This window comes from Neophocaena asiaeorientalis, unplaced genomic scaffold, assembly GCF_003031525.2.
Source record: "Neophocaena asiaeorientalis asiaeorientalis breed wild unplaced genomic scaffold, Neophocaena_asiaeorientalis_V1.1 scaffold4, whole genome shotgun sequence".
Classification (NCBI taxonomy): domain Eukaryota; kingdom Metazoa; phylum Chordata; class Mammalia; order Artiodactyla; family Phocoenidae; genus Neophocaena; species Neophocaena asiaeorientalis.
The window spans coordinates 3,172,507-3,197,495 of record NW_020173682.1 but is presented as its reverse complement, the minus strand read 5'-3'; the positions used below and the strand labels follow the sequence as shown (position 1 = coordinate 3,197,495).

The 24,989-nt window shown below is 41.9% G+C and overlaps 1 protein-coding gene and 1 pseudogene across 5 annotated transcripts in view; one reads left to right on the top strand and one right to left on the bottom strand.

The window, feature by feature from the left end:
• The window catches only part of LOC112402876 (mortality factor 4-like protein 1), a 1,660-nt pseudogene extending 588 nt beyond the window's left edge, over positions 1 to 1,072 (bottom strand).
• NSUN6 (NOP2/Sun RNA methyltransferase 6) overlaps positions 1 to 24,989 on the top strand; it is an 80,362-nt gene that overhangs the window by 51,305 nt on the left and 4,068 nt on the right. For 2 of the 5 annotated variants that reach the window (XM_024750063.1, XM_024750068.1), the window contains exons 9-12: positions 8,435 to 8,583; positions 18,695 to 18,820; positions 20,454 to 21,848; positions 22,822 to 24,732. In XM_024750063.1, the coding sequence (XP_024605831.1) occupies positions 8,435 to 8,583; positions 18,695 to 18,820; positions 20,454 to 20,666 (488 nt within the window). In that variant the 3' untranslated portion in view covers positions 20,667 to 21,848; positions 22,822 to 24,732. Of the gene's footprint in view, positions 1 to 8,434; positions 8,584 to 18,694; positions 18,855 to 20,453; positions 21,849 to 22,821; positions 24,733 to 24,989 lie in introns of those variants that run through there. The other 3 variants (XM_024750065.1, XM_024750066.1, XM_024750067.1) reach the window with 3 other exon arrangements.

The window sequence follows — 24,989 nt, the reverse complement described above, 5'->3', positions numbered from 1 at the left end:
GACTTCAGACTATACTACAAAGCTACAGTAATCAAGACAGTATGGTACTGACACAGAAACAGAAAGATCGATCAATGGAAGAGGATAGAAAGCCCAGAGATAAACCCACACACATATGGTCACCTTATCTTTGATAAAGGAGGCAGGAATGTACAGTGGAGAAGGGACAGCCTCTTCAATAAGTGGTGCTGGGAAAACTGGACAGGTACATGTAAAAGTATGAGATTAGATCACTCCCTAACACCATATACAAAAATAAGCTCAAAATGGATTAAAGACCTAAATGTAAGGCCAGAAACTATCAAACTCTTAGAGGAAAACATAGGCAGAACACTCTATGACATAAATCACAGCAAGATCCTTTTTGACCCACCTCCTAGAGAAATGGAAATAAAAACAAAAATAAACAAATGGGACCTAATGGAACTTCAAAGCTTTTGCACAGCAAAGGAAACCATAAACAAGACCAAAAGACAGCCCTCAGAATGGGAGAAAATATTTGCAACTGAAGCAACTGACAAAGGATTAATCTCCAAAATTTACAAGCAGCTCATACAGCTCAATAACAAAAAAACAGCCCAATCCAAAAATGGGCAGAAGACCTAAATAGACATTTCTCCAAAGAAGATATACAGACTGCCAACAAACACATGAAAGAATGCTCAACATCATTGATCATTAAAGAGCTGTTTTTGCTGGGTAATTAAGTCCCAGTCATCAACAAGCCTCGGTTTTAGTTCTTCAGGAATCTTTACTGTAACTTCAGCTTCGTTTGTGAATGTTTCCTCATTGTCAACAGTAGGGTCTGCTTGGGCCCTTTTCTTGTAGGAGGCTGAGGTTGTCTCACTGGTGCTACCACCATCTCCATTTCCAGGTGTTTTCTGTTTGTTCTTTTTAGTTTTCACTTCAGCATTTTTCTGTTGCAGACCAGAAGTCTTCTTTCCAGGGGCAGCCCCTCTCATCTTCCCCTCTGCATATTGCTCCTGATTGGCTTTTTGAAGTTCTCGTTGCTTGTTGTAGATTGGTGTCCACGTATTTGAGTACTCTGCTTTCTGGAACTCATTCATCTCAATTTTTATTCCAACTACTGTAATGTGTAAAGTATTACACTTGTTTATCCTTTATGGCCACCTTTACACACTTTGCTTCATAAAGAAGAGGCCCGTGGAAGCACAGCACTCTCTCACCCTCCTGGAATTGAGGCTTCGGGTCCTGCTTCAGTGCCATTTATAAGTGATTGCTGCTGCCTCCTTCTGCCGCCATCCCCGACTGCTGCCCCTACTCTCGACCCCACCCAACTCTGTGTCAGACGCGCCGTCAGGCACTGCCAACTCTACATCCTGGGCCCTACCACATCTTCTTTATCCATTCTTCTGTCGATGAACATTTAGGTTGCTTCCATGTCTTGGCGATTGTAAGCAGTGCTGCAGTGAACACTGGAGTGCGTGTATCCTTTTGAACCATGTTTTTGTCTGGATATATGCTCAGTAGTGGGATTGCTGGATCATATGGTAGTTCTCTTTTTAGTTTTTTAAGAAACCTTCATACTGTTCTCCATAGTGGTTGTACCAATTTACTTCCCACCAACAGTGTTGGAGGGTTCCCTTTGCTTCACACCCTCTCCGGCATTTGTTTGTAGACTTTAAAAAATTTTATTTATTTATTTATTTGGTTGTGCCGGGTCTTAGTTGTGGCAGGTGGGCTCCTTAGTGTGGCATGCGAACTCTTAGTTGCGTCATGCATAGGGGATCTAGTTTCCTGACCTGGGATCCAACCTGGGCCCCCTGCATTGGGAGCATGGAGTCTTAACCACTGGGCCACCAGGGAAGTCCCTGTTTGTAGACTTTGATCATGGCCATTCTGACTGGTGTGAGGTGATAACTTGTTGTAGTTTTGATTTGCATTTCTCTGATAATTACTGATGTTGAGCATCTTTTCATGCGCTTTTTGGCCATCTGTATGTCTTTGGAGGAATGTCTATTTAGATCTTGTGCCCATTTTTTGATTGGGTTGTTTGTTTTTTTGCCATAGAGCTGCACGAGCTGTTTCTATATTTTGGAGATTAATCCCTGTCAGTCACATCATTTACAAATACTTTCTCCCATTCTGTGGGTTATCTTTTCATTTTGTTGATGGTTTCCTTTGCTGTGCCGAAGCTTTTGAATTTAATTAGGTCACATTTGTTTGTTTTTGTTTTTATTTCTATTACTCTAGGAGATGGATCAAAAAAGATACTGCTTGAATTTATGTCAAAGAGTATTCTTACTATGTTTGCCTCCAAGAGTTTTATAGTATCCAGTCTTACGTTTAGGTCTTTAACTCATTTTGAGTTTATTTTTGTGCATGGTGTTAGAAAATGTTCTAATTTCATTTTTTACATGTAGCTGTCCAGTTTTCCCAGCACCATTTATTGAAGACACTGTCTTTTCACCATTGAATAGTCTTGCCTCCTTTGTTGTAGATTAATTGATCATAGGTGCATGGGTTTATTTCTGGACTTTCTGTCTTGTTCCATTGATCTGTATTTCTGTTTTTGTGCCAGTTTCATACTGTTTTGATTACTGTAGCTTTGTAGTATAGTGTGAAGTCAGGGAGTCTGATTCTTCCAGCTTTGTTTTTCTTTCTCAAGATTGCTTTGGCTATTCAGATATTTTTGTGTCTCCATAGAAATTAAAAATTTTTTTGTTTTTAGTTCTGTGAAAAATGCCATTGGTAATTGGATAGGGATTGCATTGCATCTGTAGGTTGCCTTGGGTTGTATAGTCATTCTGACAATATTGATTCTTCCAACCCAGGAATATGGTGTATCTTTCCTCTGTTTGTGTCATCTTCGATTTCTTTCATCAGTTTTTCATAGTTTTCAGAGTACAGGTCTTTGTCTCCTTAGGTAGGTTTATCCGTAGGTATTTTATTCTTTTTGATGTGATGGTAAATGGGATTGTTTCTTTAATTTCTGTTTTTGGACTTTCATTGTTAGTGTATAGAAATGTAGCAGATTCTATGTTTTAATTTTGTATTCTGCAGCTTTACCGAATTCATTAATGAGCTCTAGTAGTTTTCTGGTAGTATCTTTAGGATTTTCTATGTATAGTATCGTGTCATCTGCGAACAGTGACAGTTTTACTTCTTCTTTTCCAATTTGGATGCCTTTTATATCTTTTTCTTCTCTGATTGCTGTGGCTAGGACTTCCAAAACTATGTTCAGTAAAAGTGGTGAGAGCGGACATCCTTGTCTTGTTCCTGATCTTACAGGAAGTGCTTTCAGCTTTCCATCATTGAGAATGATGTTTGCTGTGGATTTGTCATATACGGCCTTTATTATGTTGAAGTGAGTTCCCTCTATGCCCACTTTTGGAGAGTTTTCATCATAAATGGGTGTTGAATTTTGTCAGAAGCTTTTTCTGCATCTATTGAGATGATCATATGGTTTTTATTTTTCACTTTGTTAATGTGGTGTATCACACTGATTGATTTACAGATGTTGAAGAATTCTTGCATCCCCGGGATAAATCCCGTTTGGCCATGGTGTATGATCCTTTTAATGTATTGTTGGATTTGGTTTGCTAGTATATTTGTTGAGGATTTTTGCATCTATGTTCATCAGTGATATTGGTCTGTAATTTTTTTTTTTTTTTTTTGGTGGTATTTTTGTCTGGTTTTAGTATCAGGGTGATGGTGGCCTCATAGAATGAGCTTGGGAGTGTTCCTTCCTCTGCAGTTTTTTGCAGTAGTTCCAGAAGGATAGGTGTTAACTCTTCTGTAAATGTTTGATAGAATTTGCCTGTGAATCCATCTGGTCCTCTACTTTTCTTTTTTTTTAAATAAATAAATAGATTTATTTATTTGTTTATCTTTATTTTTGGCTGCATTGAGTCTGCGTCGCTGTGCGTGGGCTTTCTCTAGTTGCGGTGAGAGGGCTTCAGTAGTTGCAGCACGCGGGCTCAGTAGTTGTGGCTCGCAGGCTCTAGAGCGCAGGCTTAGTAGTTGTGGTGCATGGGCTTAGTTGCTTAGTTGCTCTGCGGCATGTGGGATCTTCCTGCACCAGGGCTCGAACCCATGACCCCTGCATTGGCAGGCAGATTGTCAACCATTGCACCACCAGGGAAGCCCCTTGACTTTTGTTTGTTGGGAGGTTTCAATCACAGTTTCAATTTCAGTACTTGTGATTGGTCTGTTCATATTTTCTATTTCTTCCTGGTTCAGTCTTGGGAGATTGTGTTTTTCTAAGGGTTTGTCCATTTCTTCTAGTTTGTCCATTTTATTGGCATATAGTTGATTGTAGTAGTCTCTTACGATCCTTTATATTTCTGTGGTGTCCATTTCAACTTCTCCTTTTTCATTTCTAAGTTTATTCATCTGAGCCGTTTCGCTTTTTTTCTTGACGAGTTTGGCTAAAGATCTATTCTGCCATCTTGTCTCAGCACCCCTCAAAAGTTGGAAAAAAAAAAAGTGCTTGTTACTGGTTCTTGTTTCCTCATCTCTCAAGCTGAGAACCAGTTTCCAGTAGGGCCTTGAGCCCACTGGTCAGGGCTACGTGGTTTCCCTAGCTGAGCTTTGAGGTGAGAGGGAAAATGCACCCTTCTTCACTCCTCTATTCTCTTCTCCACAACGATTGTGGTGTGGGGTGATTGGCACTGGGGTTGGAGACACACCTCTGGAGCCCCTTTTACCCCTGAGAGCCGCAGGCCAAACTGAAGTGACTTGAGGCCCTGGCATCGGGGGAGCCTCTCTGCTCTAATTTTTATTATTTTCTTCCTCTGCTTCATTTTTAGTTTGCTCATCTTTTTTCAGTGTCTTAATAAGGGAAGCCTAGGTTATTACTTTGAGACTATTCTTTTTTCTTCTTTTTTTTTTTAAAATAAATTTATCTTTTTATTTTTGGCTGTGTTGGGTCTTCGTCACTGTGCAGACTTTCTCTAGTTGCGGCGAGCGGGGGCTACTCTCCATTGTGGTGCGCAGGCTTCTCATTGCGGTGGCTTCTCTTGTTGCAGAGCATGGGCTCTAGGTGGGTGGGCTTCAGTAGTTGTGGCACACGGGCTCAGTAGTTGCAGTATGTGGGCTCTAGAGTGCAGGCTCAGTAGTTGTGGTGCACGGGCTTAGTTGCTCCATGGCATGCAGGATCTTCCTGGACCAGGACTCGAACCCATGTCCCCTGCATTGGCAGGTGGATTCTCAACCACTGCGCCACCAGGGAAGCCCTTTTCTTTTTAATGTAGGTATTTACAGCTGTAAATGTCCCTCTAAGCACTATTTCACTTCTTCCCATAAGATTTGGTACATTGTGTTTTGTTTTCGTTCACGTCACAGCATTTTAGGATTTACCTGTGATTTCTTTGCCCCACGGTTATTTAGGAGCATGTTTTTAAATTTCCACATACTTGGAATTTTCCAGATTTCTTTCTGTTACTAACTTCTGTTTTCATTCCATTTTGGTGGGAGAAGAAACGTGTGAGTTTAAGCTTTTTCAGATTTACTCAGCTTTGTCTTATGGCCTTGCATGTGGTTTGTCTCCACGTGCACTGGAGAGGAATATGTGTTCTGCTGTTACATAGTGTTTTCTGTTAGGTCTAGTTGGTTTATAATGTTGAAGTGTTCTGTTTCCTGTTGGTCTTCCGCCTCTTTGTTCTTTTCATTAGTAGTAGTTCTGTTTTTAATTTTATGAGGAACTTCCATACTGTTTTCCATAGTGGTTGCACCAGTTTACATTCCCACTGGCAATGCATGAGGGTTCCCTTTTCTCCACACCCTCTGCAACGCCTGTCATCTCTTGTCTTTTTGATGACCTGTGGTTTTGATGTGCATTTCCCTGGTGATTAGTGCCGTTGGGCGTCTTGTCATGTGCCTGTTGGCCATCTGTCTGTCTCCTTTGGAAAAATGCCTGTTCAGGTTCTCTGCCCATTTTTTAATCAGGTGGTTTTGTTTTTTTGATACTGAGTTTTGTGAGTTCATTATATACTTTGGATATGATATTAACCCTTATCAGGCAGATCATTTGCTACCATTCTATAGATTGTCTTTTGGTTTTGTTGGTGGTTTCTTTCACTGTGCAAAAGCTTTTAGGTTTGATGAGGTGCCAGTTGTTTATTTTTGCTTTTGTTTTCCTTGCCTGAGGTGAAACAGAATTGCTAAGACTTCTGTAAAGGAGTGTTCTGCCTGTGTTTTCTTCCAGTTGGTGTATGGTTTCTGGTCTTACATTTAGAACTTTTGTTCATTTTGATTTTATTTTTATATATGGTGTGAGAAAATGTTCTAACTTCATTCTTTTGCATATAGTTGTCCAGTTTTCCCCAAATCTCTTATTGAAGACTGTCTTTTCCCCCATTGTGTACTTTTGCTTCCCTTGTCATAGATAATTGACTATAAGTGTGCGGATTTATCTCTGGGCTCTCCAGAAGTTTAGGGGCAAGGCTCCGTGGAGCTGGGATTCGGAACTCTAAGGAGGGGGTTTTACCTAGCTGCTGTGCTACGCAGGGTCCAGCTTGAGAGAGGGGGCTCTGTCCACTTCATATGGATACTTAAGGGAAAAAGCTGGAAACTGTACCTGTCAAGGCGAAGGGCTGTTACTGGGCTTTTTTTTTTTTGGTACGCGGGCCTCTCACTGTCGTGGCCTCTCCCGTTGCGGAGCACAGGCTCCGGACGCGCAGGCTCAGCGGCCATGGCTCACGGGCCCAGCCACTCCACGGCATGTGGGATCTTCCCGGACCGGGGCACGAACCCGTGTCCCCTGCATCGGCAGGCGGCCTCGCAACCAGTGCGCCACCAGGGAAGCCCTACTGGGCTTGTTTTGACAGAAACAGCAAGCCATCAGGAAGGATCAAGTTCTGTCCTCTACCCCTTTTATCTTTCATCCTCTTCCCACCCCCGTTGCTTCTCTGCCTCCTGTTGGTGCATCTTGAAGCCAACAGGCAAAGGAGAATTGTAGTTTCCCCCTGAGCATCACACAGCAGAGTAGAGGTGGGTAAACTTGGAGCTCAGAAGAATATAGCTTAATAACTAGCATATTTGGAGCAGAACAGATAGTCCTTGAAATAGGTTCAAATGTATACTAAAATTTCGTATATGATAAAATTAGCATTGCAGACCTAGAGGGAAAAGTAAATTAATAAATAGCGCTAAGATGATTTTTTTGTTTGGAGGGCTGGGGGAAAGGTTTATACACAAAAGTAACTTTAGGATGGATTAAAGTTTACTGTCAGGAATTAAATGGAAAGTAACTAGAAGCAGGTATAGATGAACATTTATTTGACTTCATAATGGGGAAGATTTTAAAGCATGAACGCAAAGCTAGAACTCAAGAAAAAAGATAAAGTTAATACTCACCATTTAAGTATGTAAAAAAAAACGTGGCAGATGGCAAATAGTGGGAAATATTTGTAAAATAGTTAAGAAAGATGAGATCACTATTTTTGAGGTACAAAGAGCTCTTCTAATCAATACAAAAAAAACAAGTCTCAGTAGAAAACCAGCAGAGACGATGTGACCATCTAAACAAAAACATACAAATGGTCAGTAACATAGTTGTCAACTTTGGTGAGGATTTTGGGGAAAGTCATGACACTGGAGGTGTAAACTGCATATACTCTTTCTACAGGACTTTATCAGCATGTATTAAAACCCTTAAAAATAATTGCTTACTTTGGAAAGATACTTCTTTGGAGGCAGTCGATAAGAAAGCAAGGATGGTTGTGGATGGAGATGAGTTAAATTGATAAGAGCTTATGTCTCACAGTTTTGCAGTCAGAAAAGCAGGTTTCTTGGGGTGAGACCCAGAACGCTGCTGTGGGCACCGTAGGAAATCAGCTAGCTTTGCATGAAAGCAGTCTGCAGCAATATCTTGCCTACAGTTAGATACCATAAATACATGAGCAGACCCGCTTGGTTTCATGATTTTCTCCAGTAACCCTAAGTAGATGAGAAGCTGGAGTGGAGAAACTTATGTAAGCAAATGCAGAGGGAAACCTGTGGAAGATGGGATTCGGGGCTATGTAGACTCATTCTAGAGCATAGCTTTGCTGATGGCCACAGAAGCAAGGAAGCTGAGGAACCATAGAACCAGGGTGTTTGCCTAGAAACTAAGAGGTAGTCTCTTTTTCTGGGGCTGTCTGCAGTAAGATTTACTAAGAAAAATACCAGCTCTTAGAATGACTAGAGTTAATTTCATGTCCTAGCTCTGGTGAAGTGTGGCTTCTGACATTGGGGGTACCGGCCTTGTTTGATTAGGCCTTGGCTTGCGCTATATCAGTTAATCCTATAATAATCACATCTTTAACCTTTTACCTGTAAGTCAGTTAGCTTAGCCAGCTACCTGATGGAATTGTTATGCATTACTTTCTGTTCTAGATGATGATGTTAAATTCCGATAATTGCATCTGTTTCAGGAGTTTTCTGTCCTAATAGGGCGGAGAGCAAATAGTGTTTATAATTCTCTTTATAGGAGAACCTCCATTCTTACCGGAATCTTTTGACCGAATTCTTCTGGATGCTCCCTGCAGTGGACTGGGACAGAGACCAAACATGGCTTGTACTTGGACTTTGAAGGAAGTGACATCATATCAACCGTTACAGCGAAAACTCTTCACTGTGGTATGTGATAATTTTTTGCTGTGGAAGAAAGGTGACCTTTACTAGTTTGATCTTTTAAAGACTGAGAGCAGTATTCATAGCAGCATCATTCACAGTAACCAAAATGTGGGAAAAACCCAGGTATCGAAGGGATAAGTAAAATGTGGTATGTACATACAGTGGAATATTACCCAGCCTTAAAAAGGAATGAAATTCTCATACACGCTACAACATGGATGAATTTTGAACACATTATGCTAAGTTATATAAGCCAGACACAAAAGGACCAAATGGTGTGTGATTCTGTTTATATGAGTATCAAGAATAGGCAAATTCATGGAGATGGAAAGTAGAAAAGAGGTTGCCAGAAGCTGGAGGGACAGGAGAGCGAATGGGGAGTTCCTGTTTCATGGGATGATGAAGAAGTTCGGGAGATGGGATAATGGTGATGGTTGTAAACAGTGTGAGCGTACTTAATGCCATTGAATTGTACACTTAAAAATGGTTAAAATGGTAAATTTTATATACACTGTACCACACACACAGAACACCTAGTTTTCCTTTATGTTGACTCACTCTTTCATCTCAGGCAATAATAGAATTTCTTCTCTGAGACATTTAAGGAATTTCAAACATTCTGCTCTGTCTTAAAAATAGAGCATTGTTGGGACTTCCCTGGCAGTCCAGTGGTTAGGACTCTGCGCTTCCACTGCAGGGGACCCGGGTTCGATCCCTGGTCGAGGAGCTAAGATCCTGCACGCTGCACGGCACGGCCAAAAATAAAGGGGGGGTTGTTAACATAGTTGCTAATTGATGTAAAACATTTGGGTATAAAATAAATTACCTTTTTATAGGGTTCCTGGATCATCTTAGTGAATTAAAAGTGGGAAATCCAGTAGAGGCAAACACATTCATAAGATTGGGAAGTGACAGCATCCAGTGTCAGATATAGAAGGACAGTAAAAATGTAGCAAATCTAACTGGTCTACAGTATGTTTCAGAAGAAGCCCAGATAGAACATGTGAGAATTTCTGTCAGTCTTGCCAACATGATTCCATAGGATGTAGACAGCATTTGATCAGAGATGATCCCACCATTTCCTCTCAGTCTCTAATTATAAATACACAAGCTGCAGCAACAGTGGGTATGCTCTGATGATTCCATCTCTGAAGCTGTCTTTCAGTACATTTCTTTTCAGCACTCCTGGTGTCTCCTTTCCTACACAAAAGTGGCACTAAGAGTGGATTGTTTAAACTTTTATTGTATATGGTCTTCAGAGAACACATCCTGGAAGTTAAGACAGCAAGCAGCAAAAAAAAGAAGCTTTGCTTATAGCTGCAACCCAGTTTGATGTGAGGGTAAAATTAGGACCCTGTTTTAAGAGACATGGCTTTTTGTTCTTTTTAGCTCATAGCGAAAAGACTTAAGAGGCTACTTGGGAGGAGATGTGTTGGTCTCAGTGACAAGGAACATCTGACCGTGTGCAAGAGAGCATGTAGGATCCAGTGGGTGTGCCACTGGGTGAGGGTAGGGGTTGAGACTGTGGACCCAGTGCCTCCACATACGTTACTCTAGGTACCTGGGTTTCCATATGGGAGAAGTGGGTAGGGTAACTTCCCCTGATGGGGCTACCATTCTCATGGCGGTTATAAGATTTGTTGAGAAAAGCTGTGTAATGTGCTTAGAACAGCAGCTGGCAGCCAGTAGCAAAGTTTAAATTTGATCAGTGTACTAGGATTAAGAAAGCATAGTATATGCTTTTCTTTTTTTTTTTAAGATTTTTATTAACTTTTTTTTTTAAATCTGGGGATTTGAAAAGAGAAACTTTAGTTATTTGGGACAAGTTCATTTTCATATTACACCTTATTTCCTGGACAAATACTCATTGGGAACCTCCTGTATGTAATACACAACTCTAGGTGCTGATGACATGCTAGTCAACCCCTGACCTTTTACATGGGGTTTCTGTTCTAACTGGGGAGGAAAATAAACAGCTAGTTGAGTTGGAGGTTTCTTGTATTCCAAGGCAGTGCCCAATGAAGCAAACTTTAGAGAGGAAGGGGGATGGGAGCGCCTGATTGGAACAGTTGAAAATTGTACATGGGCTGGGCAGGGAGGGCGCTGCTGAGATGCTGATATAGAAACAAAGATAAGGGGATGGTGAGGAGGGAGCGAGCACTGCCGGGAAGGAGCAGAGCTTTCCGGGCTGGTGCAGAGGTCCTGAGGTAGGTGTGTGCCGTGCACCTTCCAGAGCAGCAGGGGCAGGTGGTGCTCAAGCAGGGCAAGCCAGGCACATGAGAAGGGAAGGCTGCGAGGGGCCTGCTGTACGCAGGGCCTCGAAGGCCACTCGAGGATGTGGGCTTTGACTCCAAGGGATGACGGGAACATTGGAAGGGCTTTTTTGTTCTGTTTTGTTTTTTGGCTGTGCCATGCGGCTTGTGGGATCTCAGTTCCCTGGCCAGGGATTGAACCTGGGCCGCGGCAGTGAAAGCCTGGGATCCTAACCACTAGGCCACCAGGGAACTCACCATGGAAGGGTTTTGAGCTGAGAAGAGACAGTTTTAAAAGCACCGATCTGGCTGCTGTGTTGAGAATAGATGGTAGGAGGGCAGGGAATGAAGCAGGTAGGAAACTGTTTGAATAATCCAGGCGAAAAATCATGAAACTTGGAGCAGAATGATAGCAGTGGAAGTTGGTGAGAAGTAGCCAATCTCTGGATATATTTTGAAGGTAGAGCCGATGGCATTTGCTTGATGACTGCGGAATGTGAGAAAAAGAGGCATAAAGGATAATCTGAGGTTGGGGCCTGCGCCCCGGGGAGGACGGGAATCCGGCTCCAGGAGGGTTCAGAGGAAGAAGGTAGGAGTTTAGTTTGGGACGTGTCATGTCTGAGGGTAAAAATATTGAGAATGCAGTTGAACATATGGGTACAGAATTCAGAAAGGAGTCTCACCTAAAAATGTAAATTGGTGAGTTTTCAGTATAAAAATAGTATCTAAAGCCGTGAAACTGAATGAGCATATTTGGGAAAGTCTTGGTCCAGATGGACTAAAACAGCTACAAGATAATGAAATGCATCTGGCCTGGAACACTCTAATTAAAGAGAGTCCTGGTCATACAGACCATCACTTATTTATCCCAGACACTTGAAAAAGGTATCATATATGTATATATTTTTTCTTGATACACCTTTATTTTGTACACATTCATAAATGTTGTGTGTTACAACAAGCCTGACTTACTCTTCCCATTTAAAAAATAAACCATAAATAATATAAAGGAATCATGGTCTTTTTCTCCTTTATAAATCCTACCCATGAGTCTTTTTGTTTTTAATAAATTGTTTTGGAGTCTAGTTGATTTACAGTGTTGTGTTAGTTTCAGGTATACAGCAAAGTGATTCAGTTATGCATATATCCATTCTTTTTCAGACTTTTTTCTTATATAGGTTATAACAATACTGAATAGAGTTCCCTGTGCTATACAGTAGGTCCTCATTGGTTATCTGTTTTATACATAGTAGTGTATGTGTGTTAATCCCAAACTCCTAGTTTATCTGTCCCCCATACTGTTACCCCTTCAGTAATCATAACTTTGTTTTCTATGTCTGTGCATCTATTTCCGTTTTGTAAATAAGTTCATTTGTATCATTTTTTTTAGCTTCCACATATAAGTGATACTATGTGCTATTTGTCTTTCTCTTTCTGACTTACTTCACTTAGTATGATAGTCTCTAGGTCCATCCATGTTGCTGCAAATGGCATTATTTCATTCTTTTTTTACGGCCAAGTAATATTCCATTGTACGTATATACCACACATTCTTTATGCATTCCTCTGTTGATGGACTTTTAGGTGGCTTCCATGTCTTGGCTATTGTAAATGGTGCTGCTGTGAACACTGGAGTGCGTGTATTTTTTTTTTGTTTTTAAATTTTTATTTTATATTGGAGTATAGTTGATACACAATGTTGTGTTAGTTGCAAGGGTGCAGCAAAGTGATTCATTCATACATATACATGTATCCATTCTTCTTCAGATTCTTTTCCCACGTATAGGTTACTACAGAATATTGAGTACAGTTCCTGTGCTGTACAGTAGGTCCTTGTTGATTATCTATTTATATATGTGGTAGTGTATATATGTTAATTCCAAACTCCTAATTTATCCCTCCCTGGCACCTTTCCCCTTTGGTAACCATAAGTTTGTTTTCTATGTCTGTGAGTCTGTTTCTGTTTTGTAAATAAGTTCATCTGTATCATTTTTTTAGATTCCACATGTAAGTGGTATCATATGATTTTTGTCTTTGGCTTATTTCACTTAGTATGATAATCTCTGGGTCCATCCATGTTGCTGCAAATGGCATTATTTCATTCTTTTTTGTGGCTGAGTAATATTCCATTGTATACATGCACCACATCTTTATCCATTCATCTGTTGATAGACATTTAGGTTTTTTTCATGTCCTGGCTATTGTAAATAGTGCTGCAGTGAACATTGGGGTGCATCTGTCTTTTCTAATTATGGTTTTGTCCAGATATATGCCCAGGAGTTGGATTGCTGGATCATTATGGCAACTCTATTTTTAGATTTTTAAGGAACCTCCATACTGTTCTCCATAGTGGCTGTATCAATTTACATTCCCACCAACAGTGCAAGAGGGTTCCCTCTCCTCCACACTCTCTCCAGCATTTATTGTTTGTAGGCTTTTTGATGATGGCCATTCTGCCTGGTGTGAGGTGGTACCTCATTGTAGTTTTGATTTACATTTCTCTGATAATTAGTGAAGTTGAGCATCTTTTCACGTGCTTTTTGGCCATCTGTATGTCTTCTTTGGAGAAGTGTCTGTTTAGATCTTCTGCCCATTTTTTGATTGAGTTGTTTGTGTTTTTGACAGAGCTGCACGAGCTGTTTGTATATTTTGGAGATTAATACCCTGTCGGTCACTTTGTTTGCAAATATTTTCTCCCATTTTGTGGGTCGTCTTTTCGAGTTGTTGATGGTTTCCTTTGCTGTGCAAAAGCTTTTAAGTTTGATTAGGTCCCATTTGTTTTTATTTTAATTACTGTAGGAGGTGGGTCCACAGATATTGCTGTGATTTATATCAAACAGTGTTCTGCCTTTGTTTTCCTCTAAGAGTTTTATAGTGTCTAGCCTTACATTTAGGTCTTTGATCCATTTTGAGTTTATTTTTGTGTATGGTGTTAGAGAATGTACTAATTTCGTTCTTTTACATGTAGCTGTCCAGTTTTCCCAGCACCACTATTGAAGAGACTGTGTTTTCTCCATAGTATATTCTTGCCTCCTTTGTCATAGATTAATTTTCCATAGGTGTGGGGTTTATTTCTGGGCTTTCTATCCTCTTCCATTGATCTATGAGTCTGTTTTTGTGCCAGTACCATACTGTTTTGATGACTGTAGCTTTGTATCGTGTTCTGAAGTCTGGGTGTCTGATTGATTCCTCCAGCTCCATTTTTCTTTCTCAAGATTTCTTCTGCTGTTTGGGGTCATTTGTGTCTCCATACAAATTTTGGTGTCAGGGTGATGGTGGCCTCATAGAATGAATTTGGGAGTGTTTCTTCCTCTGCAGTTTTTGGGAAGAGTTTCAGAAGGATAGGTGTTAACTCTCCTGTAAACGTTTGATAAGGTTCACCAGTGAAGCCATCTGATCCTGGACTTTTGTTTGTTGGAAGATTTTTAATCACAGTTTTAATTTCAGTACTTGTGATTGGTCTGTTCATATTTTCTATTTCTTCCTGGTTCAGTCTTGGGAAATTGTACCTTTCTAAGAATTTGTCCATTTCTTCTAGGTTGTCCATTTTATTGGCATATATGTGTTCATAGTAGTCTCTTATGACTCTTTGTATTTCTGTGGTGTCCATTGTAACTTTTCCTTTTTCATTTTTAATTTTATTAACTTGAGCCCTCTCCCTCTTTTTCTTGATGAGTCTGGCTAAAGGGTTATCAATTTTATCCTTTCCAAGAACCAGCTTTTAGTTTCATTGATCTTTTCTATTGTTTTCTTCATCTCTGTTTCATTTATTTCTGCTCTGATCTTTATGGTTTCTTTCCTTCTGCTAATTTTGGGTTTTGTTTGTTATTTCTCTAGTTGCTTTAGGTGTAAAGTTAGTTGTTTATTTGAGATTTTTCTTGTTTCCTGAGGTAAGATTGTATTGCTGTAAACTTCCCTCTTAAAACTGCTTTTGCTGCATCCTGTAGGTTATGGATCGTTGTGTTTTCATTGTCATTTGTCTCCAGATAGCTTTTGATTTCCTCTTTGATTTCTTCTGTGACCCACTGATGTTTTAGTAACATATTGTTTAGCTTCCCTGTGTTCGTGTTTCTTACAGTTTTTTCCCTGTAATTGATTTCTCATTTCATAGTGTTGTTGTCGGAAAACATGCTTGATATGATTTCAACTTTCTTAAATTTACTGAGGCTTGATTTGTGGCCCAAGATGTGATCTGTCCTGGAGAATGTTCCATGTGCACTTGAGAAGAATGTGTATTCTGCTGCTTTTGGATAGAATGTTCTGTATATATGTGAATTAAGTTCATCTGGTCTGATGTGTCATTTAAGGCCTGTGTTTATTGATTTTCTTTCTGGATAATCTGTCGATGAATGTGGGGTGTTAAAGTCCCCCACTATTATTGTGTTATTGTCAATTTCTCCTTTTATGGCTGTTAGCATTTGCCTTATATATTGAGTTGCTCCTATGTTGGATGCATATATATTTACAGTTATATCTTCTTCTTGGATTGATCCCTTGATCATTATGTAGTGTCCTTCTTTGTCTCTTGTAACAGACTTTATTTTAAAGTCTGTTTTGTCTGTTATGACAAAAGTAGCAAAAAGTACTGCTACTGCAGCTTTCTTTTGATTTCCATTTACATGGAATACCTTTTTCCATCCTCTCACTTTCAGTCTGTATATGTCCTTAGATCTGAGGTGGTTCTCTTGTAGACAGCATATATATCAGTCTTGTTTTTGTATCCATTCAGCCAGTCTGTGTCTTTTGGTTGGAGTATTTAATCCATTTACATTTAAGGTAATTATCGATAATGTGTTATTGCCATTTTTGTTAATTGTTTTGGATTTGTTTTTGTAGGTCTTTTTTCTTCCCTTCCTCTTTTGTTCTCTTGTGATTTGATGGCTATCTTTCGTGTTGTGTTTGGATTGCTTTTTCTTTTTTGTGTGTGTCTATTGTAGATTTTTGGTTTGTGGTTCCCGTGAGGTTCTGATACAGCAGTTTATATATATATACAAGGTTGTTTTAAGTTGCTGGTCTCTTAATTTCCAGTACATTTCCAATATCCTGCATTTCTACTCTCCTCTTCTCATATCATATTTGTGTGTGGATGATTTCCTACCGTTACTTTAAGTTTTGCCTTTGCCAGTGAGCTTTTCCATTTGTAATTTTCTTATTTCTACTTGTAGCCTTTTCTTTTCTGTCTAGAGAATTTCCTTTAGCACTTGTTGTAAAGCTGGTCTGGTGGTGCTGAATTCTCTTAACTTTTGCTTGTCTCTGAAGCTTTTGATTTCTCCATCAAATCTGAATGTTGTATCTGAATGAGGGCATTGCTGGGTAAAGTATTCTTGTAGTAGGTTTTTCCCTTTCATCACTTTAAATATATTGTGCCTCTCCCTTCTGACTTGCAGAGTTTCTGCTGAAAAATCTGGTGATAGCCTTATGGGGATTCCTTTTTATGTTATTTGTTCCTTTTAATATTTTTACTTTGTCTTTAATTTTTGTCAGTTTGATTAATGTGTGTCTTGGCATGTTCCTCCTTGGGTTAACCTTATATGGCACTCTCAGCACTTCCTGGACTTGAGTGAGCGTTTCCTTTCTCACGTCAGGGAAGTTTTTGGCTATAATCTCTTCAAATATTTTCTCAGGCCCTTTCCCTCTCTCTTCTCCTTCTCAGACCCCTATAATGTGAACGTTGGTTCATTTAATGTTGTCCCAGAGGTCTCTGAAATTGTCCTAATTTCCTTTCATTCTTTTTTCTTTATTCTGTTCTGTGGCAGTGATTTCTACCACTGTCTTCCAGCTCACTTATTTGTTCTTCTGCCTCATTTTTTCTGTTATTGATTCCTTCTAGTGTATTTTTCATTGCAGTTACTGTATTGTTCATCTCTGTTTGTCCTTTAAATCTTGTAGCTCTTTGTTAAACATTTCTTCTTGTCTTCTTGGTCTGTGCCTCCATTCTTTTTCCGAGATCTTGGATCATCTCTACTATTGTTACTGTAAATTCTTTCTCAGGTAGATTGCCTGTCTCCACTTCACTTAGTTTTTCTTTTTGGTTCTTATCTTGTTCCTTCTTCTGGAACATATTTCTCTGCTATCTCATTTTGTCTGACTGTATGTGTTTGTGTCTCTGTTTCTCAGGCTGCAGGACGGTGGCTCCTCTTGCTCCTGGTGTCTGCCCCCTGGTGGATGAGGTTGGTCCTGGGGCTTGTGCAGGCTTCCTGGTGGGAGGTGCCTGCCCACTGGTGGGTGGAGCTGGGTCTCGTCCCTCTGGTGGGCAGGTTCATGTCAAGTGGTGTGTTTAGATGTGGCTGTGAGCTCAGTATGGCTTTAGGCAGCCTGTTTGCTGATGGTTGGGGCTGTGTTCCTGTCCCACTGGTTGTATGGTCTGAGGTGTTCTAGCACTGGAGCCTGTAGGTTGTTGGGTAGGCCTCGGTCTTGGTGCCAAAATGGCGACCTCCTGGAGAACTCAGGCCAATCAGTATTCCCTGGGACCTCTGCCACCAGTGACCTTGCTCCCATAGTGAGCCACAGTCAACCCGTGCCTCCCCAGGAGACCCTCCAAAACCCACAGGTAGGTCTAGCCCAGGTGTCTACGGAGTCACTGCTTTGCGCTGGGTCCCAGTGCATGTGAAATCTTGTGTGCACCTTCCAAGACTGGAGTCTTTGTTTCCCCTCGTCCTATGGAGGTCCTGCACTTGAGCCCTGCTGGTCTTCAAAGCCAAGTGCTCTGGAGGTTCCTCCTCTTGTGCCAGACCCTCAGGCTGGGGAGCCTGACCAGGGGCCCAGAACTTTAACTCTTGTGGGAGAACCTTGCGCTGCAATTATTTTCCATTTTGTGGGTTGCCCACCTGGCGGATATGGGATTTGCTTATATTGTGAAAGCGTTCCTCCTACTGTCTTGTTGTGGCTTCTTCTTTGTGGATATATTGTAGCAAACTGTCTTTTTTGGTAGGCTCTGATCTGTTTTTGTTGATGGTGGTTCAGCATTTCGGTGTGATGTTGGTGTTTCTGTGAGAGGAGGTGAGGTCAGGTCCCTCTACTCCGCCATCTCGTCCAGAATCAAGGGCTGCTTTTAGTCTGGATGCTTGCTGCCTCTCTCCTCAGTGTGTGCTGGCCGTTATCCACTCGATACGGGCTGTGCAGGCGCGGTGGCCTGTGCGTGCTCCCGGTACGGCTGGGGCAGCCATTGGCACCCTCTCCCATGTCTCCCAGTGGTAGCAGCGGCCCGCGTGCTCCCAGGGATAGCGGGGGTGGCGACGGGAGCCCGCTCGTGGGTCTCTTAGTGGTGGTAGTGGCCTGTGCCTGCCTCTGGAGCCCATGATGGCTGTGTCGGCTCGTGCCCGCCCCCAGAGCTTGTGTAGGCTGTGTCCTGTTGCCTTGGAGCGTGTGTAGGGAAAGACGCTCCTGTGGTTTTCCCACCCCTCCCCCCAACAGTGGTGCCTTGCCGTCTCTCATGGGCCCAGGCTTCTTCTGAGTGCAGCCTCAGTTGCCATTCTCCAGCCTCTTCAAGGTGTCTTCACACAGCCAACCCTGGTCCTTTCCCGGGACTGTCTCTGAAGCCCAAGCTTCAGCACCCAGCGCCCCACCTCCCCATACCGGCAGTTGCAGGAAACTTTCCTTCTGCACAGCTCCCTCTCAGGGCCGCAGGTCCAGTCCTGATTCCTTTCTCTCTCTCTCTTTTTTTCTTTTGTCCTGGCTGGTTATGTGGAGGTTTTCTGGCCCTTCTAGAAGTCTGAGGTCTTCTGCATCTTCATGCAGTAGATGTTCTGTGAGAGTCGTTTCACTTATAGCTGTATTTCATGTATATATTTGTTTATATACATTATATTTAAAATGTCCACTTGCTCTTGCGATACTCATCATCCGATCACACCTGTCTTTAGGCAGCGGAGCTGCTGAAGCCGGGGGGCGTGCTGGTGTATAGCACGTGCACTGTCACCCTAGCAGAGAATGAAGAACAGGTCGCCTGGGCCCTCAAGACACTTCCTCACCTTCAGCTTCAGCGCCAGGTGAGGGCCATTGCCGTTGTCTCTGGGTGATCCGGTAAGTCGTGGAAACTTAGGCATGTTGATAAACACAGAGAGTGATGTGAAGAGACGCGGTACACAAGGGTTCTCTAATGAGAGCTGTTCCAGACAGCTGCTAGAGGATTTTCACGTCCTGACCCAGTTTTTCCAGGCCTTCACTGTCTACGGTTGTGTTAAAATGCCACAGAGCTCAGGGGTTTTCTGCAACATGTTTATTTGACTTGTGGCTCTTCGTGTTACTCAGAATTTTGTTTCTAAAACCCTTCCTCCACCCCTCGGTCCTACAATTTTTCTGACAGGGCAAATGTTGAGCAGTTTTCTCATATCACACCAAAGCCCAAAGAGGCTTTAATAACTGGGATATCAGAAGACTAGCCAAGGGGGGAAATGGTTCAGGATTATTGCTTCCTTCTGGATCCTTATATAAGATAGGGAACATTTCAAAAGGTGTCTTGTACTTTATTTTATCTAGCACTGTCTTTCCATTCTGGTTTTTATTAAAACTATATTTATGACTAGATTTTTTAGCCCATGATGTTTGAGATTAGGTTTAAATCTGTGGTAATGCTCACATTCATTCAGATAAACTGAACATCTAACGTCAGTTGTTCCAGTACAGAATTCTAGTAAGTAATTGGAATATACAGACAGAAGGCAATCTAGAGATGGTTTCTAGATTCAGAAATTAAGATAAGTGCATTGTAGATGAAAGGAAGACTTGAGAATTCACTTGAATTTGATGTGTGTGTATATACATATACACTCAGTATATACCTAAAAGAGATGGAACTCCCCCCCACACACATGGGTTAATAAACAGCAGGTTTCAGATATAAACCTAAGAACATACATCTTCAGTGACACAAGCATTTGTGAAATGGTGACTTAAGTTACGCTTATGCATCTTTTGTAGTAGTGGTTTGCTCAGATCACTCGGTTCCTTATGATTCTGTATTCCTCTAAACTAATCGAGGCAGCCTTAGTTTTCTCGTCTCTTTTAATATCCTAGTACATTTAAAAACAACAACAAAAAAAGAGAACTTTCATCATCCAATAGGTGTGGGCCAGAGAGAGGCATCTTCAGATGCCCAAGAAGCTCCTGCCAGTTCTGGGGCGTCTGCCAAATAAAGCTGGGTTTTCATCTCCTGCTGTAACTGATAATAATGTTCCACTTGCTAAGTGCCCACCCTGTGCCAGGCCCGATACCACCCTACTTATTTAAGCCTCAGATCAGAGTATTTCACCTGTTTCGTAGATGAGGAAGCAGGTACGGTAAGTTACTTTCCTCAAGTCGCACAGCTAAGCTGTGGCAGAGCTGTGATGTGAATCCACGTGCTTCTAAGTGTAGAGCCCAGGTCTCCTGCATGTCGTGGGCCTTGATAAGCATAAGGGCCATCCTAGGGACTCAGTCGTCAAGTGGCTGCATGTTACCACCCTCCCACTTTTACTACCCGGAAAAGCAGCATGTCCATTTCACAAAAATAAAAGGTATTTACTCATTTTTCTGTTTCTGGAATTGGTGGTAGTTACAGCTCAGTTTGTCCTTTTACGTAAATGGTACACGGGCAAACTTCCCGACACGAGGATGTTTGTGCTTATTTGTCTCCCCGAGCAGGACCCACAGGTTGGAGGAGAAGGGATGCTGGGAGCTGGCCTGTCATCTGAGCAACTGAAACGGCTGCAGCGATTCGATCCCTGCGTGGTGCCGTCACAGGACAGCGACACTGGTTCTCTCAGAGACGCCAGGATAGAAGACACGATGTGGCTCGCAAATAAGGATTGTATAGGCTTTTTCATTGCAAAATTTGTAAAATGCAAAAGCACGTAGGAGAAGGATCCTTAGAAATGAAAGTTCCAAACATTTTCCATTTTTTTTAAACCAAAAACTGTGTCAGGCCACGTGATTGATGCCGTGGTTGCTGAGGAAACAGAAAAGGCTGCCGGCTGTTCCACCAGGAATCAAGAGACTGTACTTCACACAGGAAGTAGCCGGGGGTGGAGGGGGGCACTTGTGTGTCTAAAATACTGTTCCTTTATGGATTTAGCGGAGTATAAAGAAAAGGAGATGCCTGAAGATGTCTGGAACATATTTTCATTTGGGGTCTTTGTTTTAATTTGTAAAGAATGCAAGTCATTTTTAATGTTAAAATAAGTGGATTTAACAAAAGGAATAAAATTAGTGGTATTTAATTTGGTTATAAAACACGTTTTCCGTTATTGAGTTCCTTCAGAACTCAGGGTGTGGGAACTATAACTTATTTATCAAGTGCCAGGAACGTAGCTGGGGATTTTACCTGACTTTTTCTGTTTACTATTTGGTAAATCAACCCTCTTTCAAATGAATTCTGGACTACTCCCAGTAACAGTCTCCCTTCACTATGTTGACGTTTTTTCTTCTGTCATATTTTCAACTAAAACCTAAAATGAATTTTTTTAAACTCTGTAGATTAAAAATGAGACTTGCACAATTCGGGTACCTTTTATCATCTAATGGAATACATACCAGTTCCTAGAGACGTGACTGGTGAGAAAACCATCTTGTGAGAGCTGGGAAGTGGCCAGGCACTCAGAGCTAAGCCTTGGTGTTCTCCCTCTGAACAGAAGCAGCTCCACAGAACACCTTCCCCAGACCAAGCAACTGTGACTAGGTCAAGACGAAACAAGACCCCTTCACCATCAGACCTGAAATCCCCCAAACTGCAGAAGTGACCAAACATCACCCATGGCGGCCAGTATAAGTGGGCGGCCTTTTTAAGATGAATTGTAACTGTAGGCTTGCTTTTCATCCTACCTGCTTTTTAGATAAAATATATTAAAATACCCAGCCATAGTTTAAAAGCTATCTCACATTGTGTTAAATACATCTATCTTGTTAATTCAGATCACCTCAAAATTTCCTGAGCCTCGGACAACTGCCTAATATATTTTTTTTTTCCTTCATAGGTCTCCGTTAGGGATTTCTTGAAACTTCCTTGTATCCATGAAGAATGCTCATCTCGTCTCGGATCAGGTGAGATCTTCAGAGGCCTCTGCCCTGAGGAAGCCTTTCTTGCACACCCTTCTTGGGGGCTGGGTCGGGCATGTCTCTCTCTACACCCCTCGCACCTCTGTCTCCTCCTGTCACGGCACTCGATACATCACTCTAGTGTACGAGGCATGCCCTGGACCCCTGCCCCCAGGCTTGGGAACATTCTGGAGGCAGGACTGTGCTTTCTGTACAGCTTCAGAGCAGATCATTGTTACACGCTTATCGAACGAGGGAGAAACCCCATCAGGCGTCCTAAGATTCAAACGTGTGACTGACTCCTTTCTGTCCCTCATTCTGCCTGAGAGCCAGTAGATGTCATCTGCCTGAAGAGAGACACTGTTGACCTGTGGTGCTTCTGCTTCTAGGGCTCGGCGTACTTCCTTGAACTTTCAACATGTTTTTGAAAAATACACAAAATCCATCCCTTCTCATGCTCTCAGCAGAGCCTTAGGTGCCAGGCTGGGATGGAAATGGTAGGGAAGGAGCCTAGTAGCAAATGTGTAAAGTTTTGATTAATACCAATAAATATCAAAATACAAGCAATGCAGGCAAAACAAAAGAAAAATATTCGCATATTGAAAACAGTAAGGACAAATAAAAAATATTGTTAAAATTTGTTTCTTTAACATAGACATTTTTCAGTGGGTTTTTTTCTTTCAAAAAATAAAACTGGAAAATAAAACATTCAATCTTAAGGAACACAGACATATAAGAAAGAATATGATAAAAGGACAAAAATCAGGGAAATGTGGAAGAGAATGAATACACTCTCTTTTAACATATTTAATGTTACCATAGTTGTATCTGTGAAACAGAAGCATTTTAATTCAACAGTGAGTACATTTTACTTCAAAACCGTGTATCACATTTTAAACAGTAAAGTACAAAGAGTTAAAAATATAACACGATTCAACAACTGACCCAGAGCCCTCTGATTGCCTGTTTTCTCCAACAGCATGACTCTTGACGTGTTAGTAAGATTAACCAGGAGTAGCAGCATTGTGTCACTGAGCAAAGGGCGAGGAACTGAAGATCCATTCTGATGACGTTTATTTTAGAAAGGAAAAGTACAGTTCAAAATCGGAGGCAAGAATCGCAGACCATATAGGATGAAGGTGGGAGAAAGTTGGCTTTGCCGTGCTCAGGCCTTCAGAGGCCTTTGACCTGCCGGAAGCTGTCACTTTTCAGGTGTCATGGGGAGATGACCACAGCCCATCAGTGATGGGCAGCAGCCCCCAGGACGATGCGCCACACACGCGAAGTGCAGGTGAGTATTTAACATACTTTCAGCTGTAAGAATCATTCCTAAAATGGCACTTAATACGACTAATAGTAGACAGCGCAGAAGCCAGCTCTTTAGTTGTTTGCTGTGAATGAATGACTTTAAACCAGGCTTGTCGAACAGTTCAGTGTAGCTGACAGTTGAAGGTTTAACATGAATGCAGAGCAGACCATGTTAAAATGTGGCATTGTCCCAAAGTACAGAATAACTAAGACATCCTACGTTTAGCAGCACCTTTTTGTAACGGTAACTTAAGTGAGCAGTAGAGAAAGAGCAGAGGAAAGGCTGAAATGGGTGTGACGAGAAAGACGCAGAACTATTCAGAACTTTTCCAGCATTTTCTAGGTTAACTACAACAGTCATGATCCTACAACTGAGTCTGTTAAGATGAAACCTTTGCTGTGTGAAAAGACTCGAAGTTTACATTCCACGAGTCAGTGAATATCCCATTGTCCTTGGGATTATTTCTTCAGTTACATATTTAGTCCACACCGTTTACACGCATGCCCACTCTACAGTTTTCACGTAAGCGTGCTCTTTTGTCAAATCCTGCAACAGAGATTTTGCGGAATACTCTGACCTGGACTAGTGTGTTTCACAGTAAAGTGAGAAACGAAGAGTCCAGGCCAGAATTTAAAACATGGAATCCGTTAGCGTGATTCTTTGAAAGGGGTTAATGGTAGCAGCAAAGAAGATACATACCAGTTAGACTTCAAGAATTTACACATTCCAAAGCCATGAACTGGGATGAAACTTCGTATTAGGAAGGGCCGGGGCTGGCGATCATTGATGTGGTACCGTGATGGACAGCTGACTGGAAGTATTTTATAAAAGTAACTTTAGTTGGAATACGGTTTCCCAATGATGTGAATATTTTACATCAAAAATTTATATATTATGACTACTGTTTTTATATTCAATAAATAAAGGTATGTCAACAGTACAGAGCTAATTAACAAAGAGATTGAGGGAAATGGTTCCTGTATTAGCTGATAAAACACTATATATGTTAACTCATTTTTACAACTCTGAGTTTTCTTTGGGGGAGAGGAATAAGGAGTTAGATGTGAAACAGTTGTACTTATAAAGGTCCAAGATATATTTGGCAAGAACCTGGAATAATCAAAGAAGCGAAACAAAAAATAGCTTAACTTACTTAACAAAATAATAATTTTTAATGTCCAGGTCTGAAGGTAGGCAATCAAGACAGGCGTTTTCCAGGGACAGACTTCAAGTGCCAGGTACTTGCATGCCTAATACTGTCTGTCTTACCTGTCCAGTCTTAACTGGACAGACGGACACTTAGGAGAGACAGGGGAGGTTTCAGGCTCAGCGTGACCACCACCTCGTGGGCCGCGTTGGGCGGTGTCCCTGACGCAGGGCCACAGCATCTTCTGGCTTCCCCTCAGAGCAGGTGTCTGACGCAGGAAAACCTCAACGTCTCGTTCACTTCAAGTCGCCTCCTTTTGCCCTGATTTCTTGCGAAGAGCAGAAGCTTTGGTTATAAGAAGCACTTCGAGGTTGAGACGGACAGTGAAAGTGTCGGAGCGGGGGGAACACAACGGGCACGGCGGGCGAGGTGAGGTGAGGAGATTGGGGGGGAGTCGGGAGCATCTGTGTAAACGCTTCTCTCTCAGACGAGAGGTCGTCGGACATTTCCAGTGAAACACTCATCACAGTGGCCCGTGTGGCCCCTCTCCAGGAGCCAGCGGGGGGCAGCTCTCCGGGGCGTCCCCTCTGGCGGCGTGTGCCCTCCTGGCCCCTGACGGCTCGGCGGGCCACAGCGGCGCAGCGAGCCGCGGAGCCAGGCGGGTGGACGCCTCGGCCCCGGGCTGGCCGCC